The sequence below is a fragment of the Typopeltis vanoorti genome, chromosome 16, assembly GCF_054136105.1.
Source record: "Typopeltis vanoorti isolate ZY-2024b chromosome 16, IOZ_Tvanoo_1.0, whole genome shotgun sequence".
In the NCBI taxonomy this organism is placed as follows: Eukaryota; Metazoa; Arthropoda; class Arachnida; order Uropygi; family Thelyphonidae; genus Typopeltis; species Typopeltis vanoorti.
In genome coordinates, this window is record NC_143564.1 from 59,929,619 (window position 1) to 59,945,835 (window position 16,217).

Sequence of the window (16,217 nt, forward strand, 5' to 3'; positions counted from 1 at the left end):
AATTATGGAGACAACTACTGTGTTTGAATAAAAACTTTAGTTTAATATAACTAAAATCTACATTCGACGTTTTGACCTTTATGTCAAGGTCATCTCCTGGAGCATACAACTATACACAGACAATAAGCTACACTACAATCAAACTGGTTTGTTAAAGTTACTGACCAACCGCTACAATAATTGTTGGCCTGACCTCTGGTGAAAAAAATAATAAAAATAAATTAATTAAAAAAAATTTTTTTACATCAACGCTAGAGTCCTATTATTAGTGTTATCTGTTGGTTGTAGAAATACATTGGGCGCAACAACAAGTTTATGTATCTATCTATATGCATATGTTAACATCATGATTATAAATGTACATTCCCACCAGTTGGTATGGGATGGTTTCTAATACTAGCTGAAGATTGGCTAGAGTCCTGACTTATGCTGGATCTTATATATTAGGTAGGCTGAATGTGTGCCATCCAGATCCTTGGAATTTTCATGCCATCTTTGTTGTTGATATTTGGGTGGTTTATCAGGATTTTGCAGGCTTTCTTAAATTTCCTTTCATACCAAGTTTTTGTATGGTGTAAAGAGAGGGTGCTTTTCCAGTTGATTTAGTGTAAGGTGTTGAGCACGTGATCTGAGAGGCCTGCTTCACCATAATGGTTATATTTAATGTGTTCTTTCTTACGTTATAGGGATTGTCCATCCTGTTTCACCAATGTACGGTAAGTTACAGGTGCAGCGGATGCAATAGACTCCAGGATGTGCAAGTGGGAGGAGAGGATCCTTAGAGAAGCTGAATATGGTTTTAAGTTTAGTGGGTGGCATTGAGGTTATAATGTTGTAGGATTCTGTTGATTTTTTCTGATAATCCTTTAATGTATGGGATGGGTATGGTTTTACTGTAATCTAGATTCGTTTTTGTTGTTGTTTTATGGAGTACTTTATTAATAGTATTTTTGTTATAGCCATTATTTATGAATGTGTCGCTGATGATTTTTAGTTCTTGTTTCAGGGCTTGCTGGTTAGAGCAAATTGTTGTAGCTCTGTTTTTAAGGGTGTTAATGACTCCATATATTTGTGATGGGTGGTGGTATGAATTAGCATGTATGTATTGGCCCGTGTATGTGTCAGTTTTCGGTAGACCGTGAAGGATTGACTGCCTGAAGGAAGACGTGTGACCAGTTTGTCTAGGAACGGGAGCGAGTTTTGATTTTCGATTTCAATGGAAAATTGTATGCATTCATGTTGTTTGTTCAGGTGGCTAAGGAATGTATTTAGCGTTTGTCACCCGTGTGGCCAGATCACGAACACGTCGTCAATGTATCTAAGCCAGACTGTCAGTGTTAGCGTGGCAGAATCAAGAGCCCTTTGCTCAAAGTTTCCATGTAGAAGTTAGCGATTGGGGGAGGGGATAGTGGTGAGCCCATGGCTGTACCTTCTTTTTATAGGTAAAATTTGTTTTGCCAGATGAAGTAACCGGACTGTAGTACGTGGGCAAAGAGGGACGTAATGTCGGACGGAAATTTGTTCTGTAGTAGGAGAATTGCATTGATGGGGACATTTGTGAAAAGGGCACAAAAATCAAAACTGAGTAATAAGTCATTTTTGTCGAGTGTCATGTTTTTAATTTTGTTTATAAAGTGTTGTGTGTTCTTTATGTAGGAGGGGGAATGACCTACGAATTGGTCGAAGGGGCACATTTTGTTTGTGTATTTTCGTGACCCCATATATTCTGGGGGGCAGGGCATAGCAGGGTTTGGGTTTTTTAACCGTGTCTGGTGGCCAAAAAGTGACGGACTTGAGTAGTTTCTCTTTTTTTTCCTTTATCTTGTTTGTTGGGTTAAAATTTACCAGCTTATATGTGTTGTTATCGGCTACTAGTTGATTCATCTGAAGTATGTATGTTGACCTGTCAAGGACGACGAAAATACACAAACAAAATGTGCCTCTTCGACCAATGAGAGCTTGGTCCACCTTTGCCATGAGTTTCCTCAGTCCTGAAGATATTTCAGGTGCAAACTTTGTTTGCTTACACTTGGATAAAGGATTAAACTAAATTTATTATATTAAAAAGTAGTGGCGAGAATCCACATCCTTTCTTATTTTAGCGTCTTTCCCTTCTTTCTTTTTTTTCCGATGACTTTAGTTTGATTTTTATATCACTGATAAATTAGTCTTTTGTCATTGTAATCGGTCTTCAAATTTTTGAGGACTTTAAACTTAATATTGCAGTCAATGTTATCAGAAGCTTTTTCTATATCATTAAATGCTGTGAGTAGGGATACATTTATTCTAAGTGCTTTTTTTTTCTATGATTATTCAAAGAGTTAGTAAAGCTTCCCTTGTCCCTCTGTCTCCGGAAGCCAAATTGTTCAACAAATAGATTTTCTTTCCTTCTGTTTTTCTTTTGATACAGCCATCGATAATTCTAGTTAGGATTTTAAAACTGTGAGGTAAGAGTCTTAACATCTGGTTATCTTTACATGCTTGTGTTCTTCTTCTTCTTTTATTTATTTTTTTTTTAGCTCAAAATTTTTTGGAATTTCTCCAGTTTTGTATATTTAATTGATCATTTTAAATACTTCACTTTCTGCTCCTTCACCCAGTCCTTATATAATTTCTCCTGGGATTTGGTTACTGTTGCCTTATGTCATTTCAGTTCTATTTGTCAAACTTTTATCAGATTCTGACTTTAAGGCTGGTGACTTAGAAGCATCTTCCTCTAAGAGTGATTTATGTAATTTGTCTACTCTATGAAGGTCTCGGTATATTGCACTCATCTTGGGTGCAATATACATTATATTATCATCTTCAATTAGCACTTTTCCATCCTTTCTCTTTTGTGCTCCGTGTCTTTATCCTTTCTGTAAAAACTGTTTTTATATATCTTTGTATGCTCTTTTGTTGTTACCTCTCATTATGTTTATATCTATTACCTTGCATATTTATTATTATTAACAGCAGACCTCCACGGAGTGTGAAAGACTCATCACAGGAGGTACATGCTGTTACATAAAGTCCATCAAACAGGCAATGCATTCCACTCAACAACCACTCTCCGTGCAAAGGATCTCCAAGGAATGTCCCCTTCTCCCATTCTCTGAAAACTTTGTTCCACATTAACCCAGTACCAACCCTTTACCAACTTGTCTCAGTTGTATTTCCTTTCTTTCTCCTATTCACAAGGCTTTGCAAACTGCATTTCCTCAATCTGCCTTCATATCCCATATACTGAAGACCATTTACAACCTTAGTCATTCTTCTATGGATCTTTTCCAGGATATCTTCATCAACATGAAAACCAGGGGAAAAAATCTCTGCACAATACTCATATGAGGCTCTTCTATCAAGATCTGATAGCTCTACAGAACTGAAAATCAAAATTGTAACTCAACCCAGAAAACATAAAACATAATATATACATCATTTTTATTGGTGAAATTTAGGATTGGGAATATTTATGATAATCATTCTTATGAACATTTTTTATGCATTTAAAAAAAGGTCCTTAAAAGGCTTTCAAACTGTATTTCACAAAAAAATAAAAGTTAACTACTGTTATTTCATAAATGTGTGTTAGTAATCAGAATATCGCATGAAGAGTGAGTGCTGCTCATTCGAAAGAGAAGCATGGTGTTGAAAGAAAGGCAAAAAATTGTTAAAAAATCATTGAAAAAGAAAACGAGCGATTTGAAAACCGTAATGGATGGTAAAAAGAACGAAAGTGAGGCGAATGTGGTGGAAGGCAATGAAATTGAGAGAACGAAAGAAACCGGAAATAGCATGACCAAAGGTTCGAAAGTTGGAAAATTGGAAGAATGAATGAATCCAGAAATAGTGTGATGCAACGTTTGAAAGTGGGGAAAAAATGGAAAGAATGAATGGAAGTGAAAGTTGGATGCATGGACCGAAAGTACGGAAACTCAAAAGGATGAATGAGAGTGAAAGTGTAAAGCAGGAATCGAGAGTTCAAAAATGAGAAAGACTGAATGATAGAGAGAATGTGACGCTAGATTTGAAAGTTGAATTGGGCTGGATGAGGCAAGAGATGAAAGATGCGGAATGAAATAAAGAAAATTCGGGCAAAAAGGATTAAATCAAGTAGGTATGAATGAGTTAATGAAAGACGAGTGAGTGGCGTTGTATGGAGACTACATTATTAAAGGTGTGCTGGATGAGAGATTGCCCAAAGGTATGTTTTCCAGGCAGGAAAATGAATAGAGTGATTGAGGCATTGGATATGAGGAGGGAGCAAGCAAAGGAGTTGGTTTTAATAGGTACGAATGACTTGACAGAGGACAAAGAGCAGTAAGAATGGATATCAGGAGGCTGCTTAGACAGATAAAAGAAAATAGTGTGACAGGAAGGGTAGTAAGCGTGTTGCCTAGGTATGACTGTGGTGAGATGAGGCTGAGAGCAAGGATTATGAATGATATGTTGGCTGAAATGTGTGAGGACAGGAGAGTATAGTTTGTTGATGTGTGGAATGAGTTTGAAGGACGAAGTGAACTGTATGGGAGCAATGGACTGCATTTGAGTGGTTATGGTGTGAGTCATTTGTAGAGACTGTTGTTGGAAGTAGAGAAGTGAGTATAGAGAATGAATCAGATCAAGTGGGAAGTGATGTGGAAGAGCAGGAGAATACAACAGGAGAGATTGAAGAGGTGGTTATGAATGAGGAAGTAAATGGCATGAGTATGGAAAATGAGAGAATGGGTGTGCAAGATGAACAGGGAGGCTTAGGGTGGACAGGGGTACACAGCGTCAGAAATGTGGATGCTCCAAGAAGATGTGAGAGCATATGTAGACAGGAAAGCAATGGGATGACCTGGGATCAAGAGGGAACAGTTGTTGGAATTGTTTCCAACTGTTTCCCTTTCTTCTTATTCAAAATGAATAAGCAGAAAGGGAAATGGGCCCCAGTCGAGCATGGAGAGATCACATCAAATGAGTAGTATCAGTGGAACTAGCTGTAGATCTAGGAATGAGCTGTTGTGTTTGTATACAAATGCTAGAAGTGTAAGTGAAATGGTTGCACTAATTGAGTCTGTTCACCCAAAAATTGTTGGAATAAGTGAGACATGGTTAGATGAGGACGACATCCTGACAGGAATAGAGATGGAAGGGTATGATGTGTTTCATGAGGATATAAGGAATAAAAAGTGATGGATAGTGCTATGATGATAGAGAAAGAGTTATGTCCATACAAAATGGAAATGCAAGAGGGAAAGAGTACCAGTGGTTTTGAGGCAGTGTGATGTGAGATAGAAGTGAATGGAATGAAATACTTGGTTGGATGTTGTTATAGACTAGGTAATGTGGATGGTAGTGACTATGAAATGTATAATCATATTAGCCTAGCAAATAAGAAAAGAGTAATCATTATGGGCAATTTTAATTATGGCAATATAGACTGGAATGATGAGATAGCAACTGGAACTAAAGAAAATGAGTTTCTTGAGTTTTTGAGGGATAACTACTTCAGACAGTATGTGACAGAGGGCACACGAGGATTGAGGGTCTTGGATTTGGTCATCTCATCAGAGGATGTAATTATAAATGAAGTGTCAAGTCACCCACCAATTGGTGAGAGTGACCATGAAGTGATTACCTGGGTGGTTGCCAGCAGTGTGAGGACCTCTGTAAGAAAAAGGTATATGTGGAACTAAAAGGGGGTGATTATGAAGAGCTCAGGAGACAGCTTGCAGGTGTAGCATGGATTGACGAGTTAGCTGGAAAAGAGATTCAATGCAGCTTGGGGGATTTTCAAAAATTATCTAGTAGATGCAATGTCTAAATGTATTCCAAGGGTGAGGAGTTAGTAAGGTAGGTGTGAAATGGATGAATAAAGAGATTAAACACTGCGATACAGAGAAAAAGAGCATTATGGAGGCAGCATAAGAGAAGTGAAAATAATGAATTTCATGGGACTACAAAGACCAGGCAAGGCAGGTGACTTGGTTGATGAGGGTAGCTGAAGAGAGGTATGAACAGCAGTTAGCTAATGAAGCCAAAGAGAATCCTAAGGAGTTCTTTCGATATGTAGCCACCAAAAGAAAGAATGATTATGGAAGGATGACATTGATTGGAGAAAATGGTATAAATACAGCTGTTGCAGAAGGTGTGGTGGAGATACTTAATGAGCAGTTCATGAAGATCTTTCAATCTTGTGAATGTGACTTCATGGAGAGATTGAGACCAGTTGATGATGGGGAAGAGAGACCGACTGTAAGTGAGCAAGAGGTGTCTGGGGAGTTGAGCAAACTAGATGTAAATAAGGCTTTGGGACTTGATAATATATCACCATGTATTCTAAAGGAATGTGCCAGGGAGTTGACATAATTTTTTAATACTAGTCTTGCACTGGGTATAAAGTTCCTAAGGAGTGGGCAGAGGGCAAGACTGTGCCACTTCATAAAGGAGGTGGTAGAACTCAAGCATCAAACTATAGGCCTATCGGTGTGTCAGGTGTTCTAGTTGTTGGAGAAGCTTGTGAGAACTAGGATCCAGAATTGGGTTGACAACAATGGTATAATCTTTGATGGACAGCATGGATTTCCTAATGGGAGGTCATGTTTTAGTAATCTACTTTCTTATTACAATAAGATGACTGCTTCCATGGACAGAGGAGAAGGATACACAGTAATATACTTAGATTTCGCAAAGACTTTTGATAGATTACCTCATGATAAGTTGATAGTCAAACTAGAGTGGATGGGGTTGGATATTAGATTGATGCATTGGATTGGAGACTGGCTATCTGATAGGTATCAACAAGTTGTGTATGGGGGAGCGATATCCAGGAAAAGGAAAGTTACTAGTAGTGTGCATCAGAGGTCTGTTTTAGGGCCATTGCTGTTTAACTTGTATATTAATGATATTGGTGAAGATTTGGATGGAGATATTCAGTTGTTTGCAGATGATGCAAAGTTGGGACAAACCATGAAGAGTAGAGAAGATGTTGTGGCTTTACAAGAAGACTTGAATAAATTGAGTGATTGGGCACGGGAATGGGGATGTGAGTTCAACGTTGCAAAATGTAAAGTTTTAAAATTTGGAAAACAAAAATGGGATGCAGAATTTATGCTTGGTTATATATATGAGGATATATTGTCAGAGGTGGAGGAAATAGGAAATCTGGGGGTGATAGTGGATAAGGATCTGAAATTTAGGGGACACATAGCCAAAATTGTGAAGACTACACAAAGGCTTCTGGGAATGATGCGGAGGACACTGACTTGTAAAAGTAGGGAGATTCTGTTCCGTTGTATAAGGCTTTGATTAGGCCACACATGGACTATTGTGTCCAGATTTGGTCACCTGGTTTTCAGAAGGACGAAGAGATGTTGGAAAGGGTCCAGAGGCGATTGACTAAGGTAGTTTCTTATCCCTGGAATGTCGAGTATAAGGAAAGATTGAGAAGATGCAACTTGCAGAGTCTGGTGGACAGGAGGAAGAGGGGGAGATATGATAGATCATAGAACTAGAGGTCATCCCTAGAAACTATATAAAGAGGGTGCAAGTTGGGGAGTGAGAAGCAGGTTTTTTTCATGCAGAGTTGTGAATGATTGGAGTGTGGTGTCTGCAGAGAATTTGAGTGTGTTTAAAGCACAGTATGATGAGCTGTGTGTATGATAAAAGGACTTCCTAGATGAGTCTTTGACTCCATGGGGTCTTGGGTAATAATAATAATAAATAGATATTATTCAATACCAGTAGGCAAATCATATCAAGAATTTTTTATTTTTTGCACTTTTAGTGAAAAAAAATAAGTGAATAATATTACAATACATTTCTGTATATAAGTAGCATGTTGTTGCTTTCTCAATGCCTTTTTAATGCTTACATTTTTTTCCTTTTTATTTTCCACATTTTTTTTCCTCGCTTTGTCTTTAATATTAAGTGAAAATATGGTTGATAAAATGTGTGGTATTTTCACCAATCAGTTGTAAAACTGACAAAAATCAGTCAACATCATCATGCCTATCAAGGATTTAGGCCTAGAGTGGCCTGTTCCAGCCTTAGAAGTCATTAGTGAATCTTTTAAGAGGACGACCTGGTTTTCTCTTTCCCTAGTGGCTTATACTTTAAAGCTTGTTTTGATAATCTTTCTGTTTTCATTCTTTGAACATGTTCCATCCATTTATGTTTATATTTTTTAATTTTTTCTATGACTGATTCCTGGTTTAATTCTTTCATAATTTCTTCATTTCTTTTGTGATCAAATAGCGTATACTTTGCAGTTTTTCTCATAAACTTCATTTCAGCAGTTATTAATCTTTGTTTGTCTTTTTGTTTTATTGTCCAGATTTCACTTCCATACATTAGGACTGGTAGGGCTAATGTATTGTGTACTTTTAGTCTGGTTTGTTTTTGAACTAGGTTTGGTTTAAATATAGAGTTAATTACATCTGTTATTTTTAAGTACAGGGGGTCCTCGAGTTACTTCTTAGATCCGTTCCTACGGACCGACGTAAGGCAATTTTCGATGCAAATCGGAATTACCATAGCCTAAGTTACTCACCTAACCTAAAACACCCTAAAGTCATACGCATATATCAAGAAACAGAACTAGGCCATAGGAAAATGAAAGAGAGAACATAATTACTGTATAGTACAGAAAAATGACAAAAATGAAACTGTAATAAAAAAAAAAATACATAAAAATGAGAACAATCCCCAAAATGACAAATGAAACTGTACATTCTGTTCAGGTGATTAAAAAAAAAATTAAAACAATTCTTTATCTTTTATCCTGTGGTTGAAGAGACAATTGAGGTACCAGCACCTGCTGCAGGCCTCTCTACCTTCGTGAAAAAATTTTCCAGGCTAGTCTGGAATGATACCATCCTCTTCTCCTCGTATATCTCCCTATAACACTGTACGCAATCCACAATCCCTCGGAAGAGTTTCCTCCTCCTCAATCAGCTGCTTCTCTAACTGAATGAGGTCTTCTGCTGACAACTCCTCCCCATGAGCTGCCAGAAGCTCTGTGACATCTTCGGCCTCCACTTCCAAATTCATCTGCTTCCCCAGGGCAACAACCTTCTCTGTGACAGTCTCAACTGTCTCCTCATAGCCATGGAAATCATTCACAAACTGGGGACACAGTTTTTTCCACACACTATTCAAATTTTTCTGCTTCACTTCATCCCAAGCATTCTCAATGTTTTGTATGGCATTATAAATGCTATACGATTTCCAAAAGTCTTTGAGGGTTAAGTTCCTGTCTTTTTCAGTTGCCCTGAAAGCCATAGCAAATGTCCTGCGGAGGTATTAGGCCTTAAAGGAAGCAATAACACCCTGGTCCATAGGCTGCAAAAGGGCTGTGGTGTTTGGTGAAGGGTAAACCACCTTAACATTAGAGTGAAAGTCATCCAAGTGCGCAGGGTGACCTTAAAGGGCAGACTCTCGGCTGTACAGTACCTCTGAACTTTTGGCACAAAATGGTTCCTAAACCAGTCCTCGAAGATTTGAAGTGTCAGTGCCTTCTTATTGGACCTCGAGATGACAGGCAGTTGACCCTTCCAAATGCCCTTTAGTGCACTTGGATTTTCAGCTTGATAGACCAACAAGGGTTTCAGTTTTAAGTCGCCAGCAGCATTAGCCCCAAGAAGCAAAGTCAGTCCCTCCTTGCCAGCTTTATGGCCTGGTGCTGCCTTCTCCTCGTTGGCGATATAGGTACGATTAGGCATACGTTTCCAAAATAGGCTTGTCTCATCCACATTAAACACTTGTTGAGCACTGTAGCCCCCCCCCCCCTCCCTTATTATCTCAGCCAACCCCTCAGGAAACTCACCAGCTGCTTTATCATCACCACTAGCAGCTTCACCTTGTACCTTGAAGTTATGTAAATTTGTAAATTGCCCCAAGCCTTAAATTACATAAACCAACCTTTACTAGCATTAAACTCTTCACCTGCACTCATTTTCCCCCTTTCACTTTTCAATGCCTCGAACAATCTTTTCGCCTTTTCTTGAATTAACATGAAGCTAATTGGGATACAGCATTGATGCTGGTCTTCCAGCCAAAGAACAAGAAGCCTTTCCATCGCAATCATGAGCCTACTACGTTTTTTCATAATCACAGTCGATTTCATGGGCGGCAATCCTTTCACGTGTTCAAGGATGCGAACTTTATCCTTGATAATAGTCCCAACTGTGGTATAACTTAAGTTCAACATGCGGCCGATGTTCGTTGGCGTTTCTCCCTTTTAATAATGTCTAATTTCACTTCTAATGTAATGGCTTTCCTTTTCTTCGACACACTGCCATCGGAAGAGTCTGCCTTACGTTTGAGAGCATATTGAAAGATAAAAAGCCACAAAAAAAAATATAAACACAAAAGTGAGAGAGCAGATGTAAACAAAGCATGCGGTACCCAAAGAGTGTATGCTGGGACCCGAGCGACGCCACCTCTCCCAAACAAACATCGCGTAAAGGCGTATTCTTCCACCGCACTCACAAACAAGTTCGTCCGCGATGTTTGAATTTTACGTCGTGCTGCTTTGAGTCGAAATTTATTTTTTTAAATTATTTATGGGATTACTGCCTTAAAGTCGAAATGACGTAGGTCAAGGACCCCCTGTATTTTGCAATTTTTAGGTTTATATCTTTTTCATTTTCATATGTAATCATACAACCTAGTCTGACAACATAATTACCATCATGCACTTTGATATCATGAACATCTTTATTTGATATTTGATATCATTAAGCCAAGCTCTCCACAATGTGCGACTTAATTTCTGTAATTAATAATCCAAATCATAAGAGCATATTCTTTAAGCTTTTTTTCATTAGTATATATGATGCTATTCAGTGCACATGTGTGGGTGTTATTTTCATGACAGGTTTTATGAAACTAGCTCTTCATTTCACTTCTTTACATAGGAATAAGTCAATAATCTATGTTTATGTTACCATGATTATGAAATAGTCTCAAATGTTAAAATTAACCTGAATTTTCTGTATTTGTATATCTAAAAATGCAAAAATTTGGCCATAATAATAAACTATATATATTTAAAATTACTATTATTATTATTTATGTACTTAGCTGTGCCGTCCAACAAGGGAGCAACTTCTTCGTCAATGTCGTCGTCTCATTCGTCAACATCAGTTTCAAGAGATTACCCGTAAAGATCCCTTAGCTGCTTTGCAATATCTGCAAACTGAATTAGCTGTAACTGTAGATCACAATGATCCTGATGAAACTAGAGAGGTAACTAGCAGCCATTAAAATATCACTCAAGTTTCCTGATAAGAAAATAAATTATGCTTGTATCCAGTCATGACATCCTTGTTGATTAAAAAATCATTCATTATAACTGGAATAAGAGCCAGATTAGTACCTTCTTGCCGTGATCTAGATTAGTTATAAAGTACAGCAAATAAGTTGCTAAAAAATATGAGAAATGGTATCTTCCTAAAATTGCATTGTTTGTTACCTAAGCAAATAGTTTAGTTATACATATATATATTGTTTATTTATTTTATTATTATTATTATTATTTCATTTTATTTTATTTTTATTATTATTTTTTTTTTTGTCATTTCCACTCACAAATGGTCATGTTTTATGTTTAGTACTGTGGATGTTGTTGTTATAGGTTAAATAACCAGAAATCTTTCTCTAGAAACCAGAGATGGTACTGTTTCAAGTTGGCTACAATTCATTTTATTCTTTATCATCATTATTATATCAAATTCCTGATATGTATCCTCAAAGGGTGTGCAGGATATGATAGTACTACATGAAAGACTTACATCTTTACTAACTTCCTTTCTTTTAGTGTTGCGCGGTGATCAGCTTTCATTTTAGAAATTATGGACTTTACAACCGTGTTATAAATAACTATTTTAATTTCCCAACGTTTTGACCTTCATATTAAGGTCATCATCTGGAGTATATACAAGGACAAGCTGAGTTACATTTCACTTAGTATGCTAAAGAGACAACGATTTGATCAACAGTTATTCTACTGGCATGACCTCTAGTGAAAATATAAAAAAAATTATATGTATATATATAATATCAAAAAAAAACAGATAAAATTAAATAATTATTTAGAAACTACATCAAAACTAAATTCTATTTAAGATAACATAAGAGAAACATTCTTTCATATAGATAGTTTTCTTACAATAACAATGATGCCCTAATTTAACATGACAATTGTTATATTAGATTTAAGATTCTGGATTATCTGCAGTCCTGTTTATAGTTAAACTCTTCAGGAGAAAGGTTCCGTGGGTAGAATATGTGCCTTTCATATGCTTGGGATTTTTAGACCATCATTATTGTTAAGATTAGGCTTGTTGATAAGAATCTCACAGGCTTCCTTAAATTTACTTTCATACCATGTTTTGGTGTGATGTAAACAATTAGAGCTTTTCCAGTCAATTCTATGTAAAGTGTTCAGGGCATGATCAGAAAGGCCAGCTTCACCATAGTTATTATATTTAATGTGTTATTTATGTTCTTTTTTCCTGATAGGAATTGTGCATCCTGCTTCCTCTATATATGGTAGATTACAGGTGCAATAAATACGGTATACTCCAGGGTGGGCCAGCAGAGGGAGTGGATCTGGATGAGTTGAGTAAGCTTTTTAATTTTTCAAGAGGTTTAAAGGTGGCTTTGAGGTTGTATTTCTGTAGTATTCTGTTTATTTTATCTGATGTCCCTTTAATGTAAGGAATGGTTATAGTTTTATTGTAGTCTGGTTTATCTTTGTTTTTTTATTGAGTTCTTGTAGAGAATTTTGTTAATAGTATTTTGGCTGTAACCATTTTTTAGGAAAGTAATGCTGATAACTTTAAATTCGTCTTTATGTGCTTGTTCATTGGAACAAATCGTCAAAGCTCTGTTTTTTTTTAGAGTATTAATGATACCTAGTTTTTGTGTTGGGCGGTGGTAGAAGTTTATGTGTATATATATTGGCCAGTATGTGTTGATTTCTGGTGAACAGTGAAGGAAAGACTGCCAGAAGGAAGACACAAACATTATTGAAGAAACAATGAAAGAATTTGAGAACAGGAACAAAACCTTGGAGATTCGGTGGCAAGCCCTGAAGAAAACATTGATTGATTTAGCCAGAAAGGCATGTGGTGAGGTTGTCTGCAAGGATAGAAAAATCAGAACACAGTAGACACAGGAAGTTAACTTCCTTTTACTCCTTAACTTCCTTTTTATAATAGAAAAATTGCTAAATGAAACAAGCAGTGACAGCACAGTGGTAAAAATCACTGAACAGATTACATATCCATACTTGAAGGAGAAAAAGTCATCAAAAAGCCAGAAATACTCAAATATGGAGATATAAAAGTTTTGCAAAACTTTTATACAGTGAACTTTTATAAAGGTTTCCTGTAAACAGTGAAAGAAAGACTGCCAGAAGGAAGATGTGTGACAAGTGTATCTAGAAATGGAAGTGTGTTCTGCTTTTCAATGTCAATTGTGAACTGTATGCATTTGTGTTGTTTGTTTAGGTGGCTAAGGAAAGTGTCTAGTGTCTGGTGGCCATGGTGCCAGATTGCTAAAACATCGTCAGTGTACCTGAGCCAGACTTTGGGTTTTAAAGGAGAAGAATCTAGAGCATGTTGCTCAAAATGTTCCATATAAAAGTTAGCAATGGGAGAGGGGGATAATGGCAATCAATTGTCATTGATTGGGACATTCATAAAGAAGGCAGAATGTCAAAACTGACTAATAAATCATCTTTTTCTAATGTAATGTCTTTGATTATGTTTTTGAAGTGCTGTGTGTTTCTGATATAGGAGGGGGGGGAATGACCTACCAACTCCTTGAGTGTTGACACTAATTTTGGCTAGGTGGTAATTTGGCTTGTCTATACCTTTGGCTATCAGCCAGAGTGGTGTGTTTTGTTTGTGTATCTTTGATAGCCCATAAATTCTCGGGGAACGAGCATAGTGCGGAAGTAATTTGATTGTATCTTCAGGCCATGTAGTAACTGATTTAAGTAGCTCCTCTGTTTCTTTTTTATTCTGTTGGTAGGGTTGTAGTTAACAAGTTGATATGTATTGTTGTCCAAGACTAGCAGATTCATTTTTTCTAAATATGTGGTTTGGTTTAGAATAATGGTGGCATTGCCTTTTTTGGCTCTAGGTATTATAATGTCTAGATATGATTTTAGTGATTTCACCGCTGTTAATTCGTGTTTTGTTAAGTTGCTTGTTATTGTTTTCTTATAATTTACATTTAAAATGGTGGTGGTTTCTAAATGTATTTTATCTGCTTTGGTAGTTGGGATGAATCTTAAGCCTCTTTCAATATTATAAATAAAATCCAGTTTGTTCATCGATCTGGGTACTACGGCAAAGTTTAAACCTTTTCTGAGTAGCAAAAGTTCATCTTTGTTTAAGGCATGGTTGGATAGGTTGATTACATTACTTCTATCTGACGGTGATTGTTTACTCAGAGAACAGATCCAGATGACTAGAAAAAACTTGGCCTTTACTCAAAACCAGGTACAAAATTTAAAATCTGAACTTTTGAGCTACTTGAACACAGATAATTTCACTATCCTCGAGAAGATTACAGACAACTCAACAAACCATATCCTTCAAATTAAGAAAGAAAATCTCACATCCAAATTTCATAGACTAAAAGATCGACAAAACCAATAGACATTTTTGAATTTCTCCATAGTGAACATTAGCAACCAACAAGAAATAATAGGAGCCACCATCTTGCCCCATGGCCGCCAGACACTTTCCTTAACCACCTAAACAAACAACACAAACACATATAGTTCACAATTGAGATTGAAAAGCAGAACACACTTTCGTTTCTAGATACGCTTATCACACGTCTTCCTTTTGGCAGTCTTTCCTTCGCTGTTTACTGGAAACCTTTATAAAAGTTCACTGTATAAAAGTTTTGCAAGACTTTTATATCTCCATACTTGAGCATTTCTGGCTTTTGATGACTTTTTCTACTTCAAGTATGATGATATGTAGTCTGTTTAGTGTTTTTTACCACTGCGCTGTCACTGCTTAGTTCATTTAGCAATTTTTCTATTATAAAAAGGAAGTTAACTTCCTGTGTCCACCGTGTTCTGATTCAGTTCTCATTTTTCTATCCTTGCAGACAATCTCACCACATGCCTCTCTGGCTGAATCAATCAATGTTTTCTTCAGGGCTTGCCACTGAATCCCCAAAGTTCCAAGGTCTTGTTCCTGTTCTCAAACTCTTTCACTGTTTCTTCAATAATGTTTGTGTATTTTAGTCTACAGTTCACATCTGAGAGCTGCTCAACTTTTATTCGCTTTAAAACTTTCTTCCATGTTATTCTTTTCAGTATGAAATTCAATTTTATCCTGCTCAAGACTAAATAGTGATCACTTCCAATTTCAAATCCTCTGTACACTCTGGTGTCCTGCACCAGGGAGAAAACATCACTATCGACAATAACATAGTCAATGAAACTTTTCTTATTCCTTGCTTCTTCTCTCTGTGTGAATTTGTGCACATTTTTATGTTTGAACATGGTGTTAGTAATAACTAGTCCATGTTCTGAGCAGAAATCCAAGAAATATTTGCTATTATTATTAGCTTTGCTCTTTTCTCCAAATTTTTCCACAGTATTTTTGTATGTCTGACAATCATTTCCTACTCTGCTCAATGTTTATTCACTTTAAAACTTTCCTACATGTTCTTCTTTCCAATATGAAATTCAATTTTATCCTGTCAAGACTAAATGGTGATCACTTTTACCTCTGTACAGTCTAGTGTCCTGCACCAGTGAGAAAACATCGCTATCAACAATAACATAGTCAATGAGATTTCTTATTACTTTCCTCTTCTCTCCATGTGAATTTGTGCACATTTTTATGTTTTACCACGGTGTTAGTAATACCTAGTCCATATCCTGAGCAGAAATCCAACAATGGTGAATGCAGAAAGAGCTTGCAAATAAAAGACAAAAAGAAATATGCAAGTTTCTAGAGCATAGATGTCTCACTATATTTCCTGAAGCACCTTGGGCATAAGGAATTAAAACTCTATGAAATGTTTATTAACCTATGAAACTTTAATGACATATCAGACATAGCTTCTTACCTAGTGAGCTAGGTCTAATATTCTAGTATCATACTACATTACATGTCAGTTGTATGAATTGTATTATATGCTTTTTTTTTTGTTCTATCTTAAAATACTCTAATCCAGCTCTGGTTATTTTAACTTATTGAACAAGATAG

The 16,217-nt window shown here is 36.6% G+C and overlaps 1 protein-coding gene across 1 annotated transcript in view; it reads left to right on the top strand.

Annotated features, from left to right (window-relative positions):
- muskelin (muskelin 1) overlaps positions 1 to 16,217 on the top strand; it is a 411,065-nt gene that overhangs the window by 346,783 nt on the left and 48,065 nt on the right. Inside the window, exon 19 of the mRNA XM_090406668.1 lies at positions 11,053 to 11,217. Coding sequence (XP_090262794.1) covers positions 11,053 to 11,217 — 165 coding nt within the window. The remainder of the gene's footprint in view (positions 1 to 11,052; positions 11,218 to 16,217) is intronic.